Source organism: Salvelinus sp. IW2-2015, unplaced genomic scaffold, assembly GCF_002910315.2.
Source record: "Salvelinus sp. IW2-2015 unplaced genomic scaffold, ASM291031v2 Un_scaffold1349, whole genome shotgun sequence".
Classification (NCBI taxonomy): Eukaryota; Metazoa; Chordata; class Actinopteri; order Salmoniformes; family Salmonidae; genus Salvelinus; species Salvelinus sp. IW2-2015.
The window spans coordinates 1-6,779 of record NW_019942853.1 but is presented as its reverse complement, the minus strand read 5'-3'; the positions used below and the strand labels follow the sequence as shown (position 1 = coordinate 6,779).

The 6,779-nt window shown below is 43.5% G+C and overlaps 1 protein-coding gene across 1 annotated transcript; it reads right to left on the bottom strand.

Moving 5' to 3' along the window:
- Nucleotides 1-344: 344 nt before the first annotated feature.
- On the bottom strand, nucleotides 345-2,802 carry LOC112070511 (protogenin A-like). Its single transcript, XM_024137922.2, has 5 exons — nucleotides 2,689-2,802; nucleotides 2,268-2,391; nucleotides 1,996-2,137; nucleotides 1,752-1,865; nucleotides 345-1,661 (listed from the first exon to the last, which is right to left on the bottom strand). The coding sequence occupies exons 1-5, from the start codon at nucleotides 2,786-2,788 to the stop codon at nucleotides 1,245-1,247; spliced, it is 897 nt and encodes a 298-aa protein (XP_023993690.2). The 5' UTR covers nucleotides 2,789-2,802; the 3' UTR covers nucleotides 345-1,244.
- Nucleotides 2,803-6,779: the final 3,977 nt, after the last annotated feature.

Sequence of the window (6,779 nt, the reverse complement as noted above, 5' to 3'; positions counted from 1 at the left end):
GTTTTCAACAATCATTCTTCACACTTCTCCCATCCCCATGTGTAAAAGAGTTGTACCTCAGATGGATCGGACTTTGGTATAGGAGCCTTTCTGTTTGTCTCCGACATCTGAGGGTCTCTTTCCCCATTAAGGCCATTTATAAAGTTTTTAAGGTCTGCTGTGTTGAAACGCGTCGACACAAGCATTTTTGGCATGTTCTTTCCCAAAATAACCAAAAAGATAGCCTGCCATACCACAGACACATAATTCCAACTGAATTCAAACAGGTTTTTCCACCTGTGAGTAGGGCATCACAAGGCTCAAGGCCCGTAACTGACAATGTTCTAGAGATACATTCAATACAGATCTATGGCAACTACCCTCTACAATGAGCAGCTCAGCACTAAGAAGATACCCTGTCAGTCAACCATGGAACATTACACATGGCTTTTCAAATGTACTAAACCTAGTTCCCTGAGTTCAGGAGAATAATAACACAACAAAATAATGCTTAAAAAGAGGTAGTATAAAACAGGAATTGCAAGGGCAACTGCACATTCATTCTTAACCATTATTACTATGGATAACCTGAAAAGTGTCATACTGGCTTATTATTGAGTTTCAGCAACTTATGTAGTAAATTGTACTGGCCCTTAATCTACCATAGCCAAGTAACCTGAGAAATAGTCCAATTAACCTGTGATAAAAATAAAATGACAAAGCTTTAAGTGAGATCTGCAGTACCCTTACAATCCCGTACTTCATTACAAACAAGGAGGAAAATGAATACGGGACTAGTCTGACCTAGCAAAAACAAATTGCCATCAGGACGTATTAGTTGTTCCATAAAGGAAGAGACTCCTTCCATAACTCAGGTATAAGTCGTTATTATTAAATATATAGTTGGAGTTTACCGAGAGGTAAACTGAGGTAGATCATCAGCAAAAGAAGGGCTCACTCTACACTTTGCTCCAGTGATAAACTCTTAAATAATGTCAGAAATGTAAGTCACATTTCACATTTTTGACAATCTCTTGAAACATTCATGGTGGGTGAGATTTTTCTTTCAAACACATATAAACATTTAGAATAAAAATAAAATGAGTACACATTCACTAGAAGAAGATTCTTTGATAGAAATCACCAGAACCCAAACCAGAGCCCAGTTCTTCCAAAGACCTGGATTTTTTGATAACTGCTCATTGTCTTTTAGAACAGTGGAGTGAGTTTAGGGTTGAGGGATTGATGGGAGGTCACACAGACTGCTAGAGAGAAAGTGCAGGCTGGGAATTGTCTGGGGCCTGATCGTGGTGATGGTTGCACGGTTTCTCCATGGAATCTCCAATCTCCAGGTCGAGGTGAGACTGCTCCCCCAGCTCACCCTCACTCTCCTGGGCAGGACTGCAGCCTGACCCCCCACTCTCCTCCTCTTTCAGAGACGCAGGGCGGCTGCTGGGCCCAGAGGACAGGTTGGTCATCTCTATGTCGTCGTGAGAGTAACGGCCCGAGTCGCCTGTCTCGTGGCTGCCTTCGCTGTTGGAGGAGCCCTCTGTGTCACCAGGTGGTCCAAACAGGACCTGCAGGGAGGTGGGCTGGTTGGGTGACGACAGAGACTCATCCTCGTAGCACAGCACTGTTACTCCTGGCTGGTACGAGCAGATTCCATGGCTCTTCCTCTGGATCTGAGTAAGTAAGAAAGGGTGAACGAAGGGAATTCATATGGATAAAAGGAGGAATAGCTGCTGGTCTCACTTTTGTTTTATCTTTCTTACCTGGCTTTTCTTAGCATTCAGTTTTTTCTGATTTCTGAAGGAAAACCACTTATTTTTCTTCTCAGTGATTGGATAAACTGGTCCGAGGCTATTGATGATCAGATTTGTTCCACCCTGAAAATTAAATTAAATTTGCAGTGCTCTGAATCTGTCTACATTGGTTATTTTCCATGTGCTTTGGAGACATAATGCAAGAGGAAATGTTAGAGGAAAGGAAGGGCGTTACAGAGCCATATCCCATTACCTTGGCATCAATGAAGTGGTCTGCTCTCATCATTGGCACCATGACATCAGCATTCTCAGCCTGGCCCTCAGAGCCCAGGTGGACCGAAGCAGAGGGGACCTGACCAGCCTCCTGCATGATGGCTTTAGTAGCTGAAGATTTCCTGTCAAACAATCATACAATATTAATATAGAAATAACAGAAGAGGTTCTATCCAAACCAACGTGGCAGTCAAAAAAGTAATGTCATATCAACTTACAACAAAATCACAATGAATCTGTTAAAATGGTTACCTGTTTTTGCCTCTGCAGACAAGGATGAAGGCACAGATGATGATGCAGATCAGTGCAATGCAAACCCCCACGATGATCCCGGTCATCGACTTCTGGTCCAGGTGGTAGAAGCCACCAGAGAACACTGCAAGACAGTTGTCACAAGTGATGAGACAGCCACTGGAGACATGCACTCCTATCTAGGCTCTGTTTGGGTACTACATCTCCACACCGTGTATCAAAATCAATACAACTGGCAATCACCTCCCCTGACATTCACAGAGATGTATTACAGTGTAAATAATTTAGCAGGAGACCAAGGCTGCAGGCCAAGCTATTGAATGTATATTACATCTAGTAGGTCAAGTGACGACAACAAGAGGAATCCTGTCATGAAAGTCAATGAACGAAAGACCAAGTATGCACCACATTAGTCACTAACCTGTAGCTGAGCCATGGGAGCGCCTGGGGTTGTGACCGGAGGTGGAGCCATCGTTCTGCACAGCCAGTTCTACGGTGTGTGAAAACGGCCCGTCTCCCATATCGTTGGACGCAGACACCTTGACCAGGTAGATGTTCCCTGGCTGTAGGTTCTCCAGTAGGGCCATGGTGATGCTCCCTATCACCAAGAAATAAGTGATTAGTGACCTATGTCAACCAATTTGAGCCTCAGCAATAAAAGGAAATGGATATGTGAATATTGTTTCAACACACTGTGGTGTTGTCATTTGCCACGTGGTAATAAATATAGCTGTTCAAATTCATCTAAAAAAATATGAACTGGAGGAAATATGTCAGGCCTGATTTTGTTTCTGCGCCTCTCCCATTTTCAACTGACTCATGAAGAACAAGGGTTTACAATTCAGTGGGAAAAAAACACATAACCTGAGGCATATTGGGGGATATTTGTGACCAGATTTGTCAGGCAAAGGACGGAGGGTCAGGATCAGAGGGCTCTACCCCCCCCCCCCCCCCAAAACCCCCCCCGTACCACCCAGCTCCACTGAGGTCCCAGCTAGAACGGTTGAGGTGACAGGGGTTGATTTACATGGTGGGGGCTGGGGCAAGGAGGATGGCTTTGTGAAACAGCCTCACTTTTGACCCCCTCACCTGTGGCTTAGAAGGAAAGATCAGATGCCTCACATTTCCTGGAGTCATCTGCTCTCAATTACGCCTATGCTACCCAGAATCTGTTTGTTCTTACCCAGGAGCTGGACACTCTCACAGCTGGCCAGTATTACTTACTGCCACGCGTCAGGCCTTTGGGTACACAAAACATATGTGTGTGTGCTATGGCCACATTAAACTATATGGTAGTAGTCCATAGTGACTAAAGCTCTCTTGACCAGTATTGTTCAGTTGAATGTGATTATAATCTTGAGAAGAATGAGATATTGGACCTAAAGCCCAAAGACAGATCACACCCCCCCCAGTGCTAAAATCAAAGCTCAAGTATATAGTCCATCCTTTGATTGGTAAGACAACAGGAGGGGTTATCTAAGAACAACCAGAGATCACAAGGACAAATACAGAAATGGAACTGGAGGATGAAATTTAGTTGTATTTTCAATGGCCTGTAAATCAAATCAAATCACATCAAATTGTTATTAGTCACATACACATGTTAAGCAGATGGTAATGGATGTGTAGCGAAATGCTTGTGCGTGTGTGGAGCTGGGGCAGGGCCTGCTTGTCCTGCAGCCCAGTTTAGCCTGCAGGCTTCATCCTCTCTTCTTTCCCTTTCTTTGGCTCAGCCTTTCTCTCTGCGGCAGCACCATTGTCCACTCTCCCAGCTACCCAGCGCCTTCCTGGATAGCGTAAGAGGATGGTATAACGAAGTGTCACCGCCAAAGTCTGGGACTCATCTGGAAAGTTTCCAGGACACCAGCGCATAAGTGGTCTCTACGAGAATTAATAAAAGTATCTAGACTGTTTCCCGGATCAACCACTTGATCGCAGCCTGACGAGCTAGCAGTACGGACCCACTGAGGAAGAAAAATGCCAGTTTTACCCGATGCTAAATCGCTGATGAAGATGTACAACTGTCATAAAAAAATTATATTTGCTCTTCATAACTGGTAATGAGTTGAGGAATACTGAAAATGTATTCATGTCTGAACCAGGGCCTAGAGCATAGCGACATTTTAATCAGAGAAGGTTCTTTGATGTCACTCAAAAGGACAACTACATTCACAAGCTATGGGCCCTTGCTTATGATCCCTTTCCTAGAGATGTGGTAGATGTGTAATAATGCAGTGAGAGTGGAGCATATAGACTACTGTGCAGTTCAATGAATTTGCTCCTGTTGCTTTCTCATCCTTCATGAGCAAAACACCTTAGAGGGGAAATGAGAGCTCATTGGCAAGGATCTGTCAAGTGGCTGCGCTCTAGTTGTGATTTGTTTGCAGAACGCAGAGCCTTATGGATACGTGACTGCGGGAGTCCTGGGAGATAAGCAGACTTAAGACCGGCACAATGATTCCAGTAAGTATTCTATTTCAGTAGGCTAGGAAATACCATCGGAGCCCAAAAAGGTTGAGAGTATATTCTATTCATCTATACAGCATGTGGCGTTGTATGAACTCATGTTGGTGCTACCTTCAGGCAGAAGTGCTCTGGTAGACCACAGGGCTCCAGGGGCTGGACAGTGTGTCAAGGTGCAGGCGGACAGGCAAACCTATACCTGGTGTTGGGCTCTAAGTCCGGGACCAGAATGTTCTTCTCAGCACTGTAGAGGAGAACCACAGTGATTAAAAATGGATTTAGAACATACAGTTGAAGTCGGAAGTTTACATACACCTTAGCCAAATACATTTGAACTCAGTTTTCACAATGCCTGACATTTAATCCTAGTAAACATTCCCTGTCTTAGGTCAGTCAGGATCACCAATTTATTTTAAGAATGTGAAATGTCAGAATAATAGTAGAGAGAATGATTTATTTCAGCTTTTATTTCTTTCATCACATTCCCAGTGGGTCAGAAGTTTACATACACTCAATTAGTATTTGGTAGCATTGCCTTTAAATTGTGTAACTTGGGTCAAACGTTTCAGGTAGCCTTCCACAAGCATCCCGCAATAAGTTGGGTGAATTTTGGCCCATTCCTCCTGACAGAGTTGGTGTAACTGAGGCCTCCTTGCTCGCACACGCTTTTACAGTTCTGCCCACAAATTTTCTATAGGATGGAGGTCAGGGCTTTGTGATGGCCACTCCAATACCTTGACTTTGTTGTCCTTAAGCCATTTTGCCACAACTTTGGAAGTATGCATGGGGTCATTGTTTATTTAATAGACCCATTTGTGACCAAGCTTTAACTTCCTGACTGATGTCTTGAGATGTTGCTTCAATATATCCACAGAATTTTCCTACCTCATGATGCCATCTATTTTGTAAAGTGCACCAGTTCCTCCTGTAGCAAAGCACCCCCACAACATGATGCTGTTTTGTTTCATCAGACCAGAGGACATTTCTCCAAAAAGTACGATCTTTGTCCCCATGTGCAGTTGCAAACCGTAGTCTGACTTTATGGCAGTTTTGGAGCCGTGGCTTCTTCCTTGCTGAGCGGCCTTTCAGGTTATGTCGATATAGGACTCGTTTTACTGTGGATATAGATACTTTTGTACCGGTTTCCTCCAGCATCTTCACAAGGTCCTTTGTTGTTGTTCTCGGATTGATTTGCACTTTTTGCACCAAAGTACGTTCATCTCTAGGAGACAGAACGCGTCTCCTTCCTGAGCGGTATGACGGCTGCGTGGTCCCATGGTGTTTATATTTGCATACTATTGTTTGAACAGATGAATGTGGTACCTTCAGGCATTTGGAAATTTCTCCCAAGGATGAACCAGACTTGTGGAGGTCTACAATATTTTTTCTGAGGTCTTGGCTGATTTCTTTTGATTTTCCCATGATGTCAAGCAAAGAGGCACTGAGTTTGAAGGTAGGCCTAGTATACATCCACAGGTACAGCTCCAATTGACTCAAATTATGTCAATTAGCCTATCAGAAGTTTCTAAAGCCATGACATCCTTTTCTGGATTTTTCAAAGCTGTTTAAAGGCACAGTCAACTTAGTGTATGTAAACTTCTGACCCACTGGAATTGTGATACAGTGAATTATAAGTGAAATAATCTGTCTGCAAACAATTGTTGGGAAAATTACTTGTGTCATGCACAAAGTAGATGTCCTAACCAACTTGCCAAAACTATAGTTTGTTAATTAACAACAAATTTGTGGAGTGGTTGAAAAACGAGTTTTAATGACTCCAACCTAAGTGTATGTAAACTTCCGACTTCAACTGTATACTGTATATGGAGATTATTAATCAGATCCAATACTTTGGCAATTGACCTGCAAATTCTTAAATGCGTACTAAGTGCTACCCTGAGTTCTATGACCATAGTAAGCACCCTCTATCCAGTTAAATGACTATGTGCATGGAGTATGAAGAGGAAGGTATTATATAGGACACTCACGTCTGCAGGTAGAGTACCAGGGAGGCGTTCTGAAGGCCCACAGGGTTACAGCGGATGGTGT

What these genes read in the sequence shown, in the direction of transcription:
- LOC112070511 (XM_024137922.2), bottom strand. Translation starts at nt 2,788, where the DNA reads ATGGGAGACGGGCCGTTTTCACACACCGTAGAACTGGCTGTGCAGAAC. An exon ending in GTCTGCAGAGGCAAAAACAG is followed by an intron (nt 2,138 to 2,267) that starts GTAACCATTTTA and finishes ATTGTTTGACAG; the next exon opens with GAAATCTTCAGCTACTAAAG. An exon ending in ACCACTTCATTGATGCCAAG is followed by an intron (nt 1,866 to 1,995) that starts GTAATGGGATAT and finishes TTTAATTTTCAG; the next exon opens with GGTGGAACAAATCTGATCAT.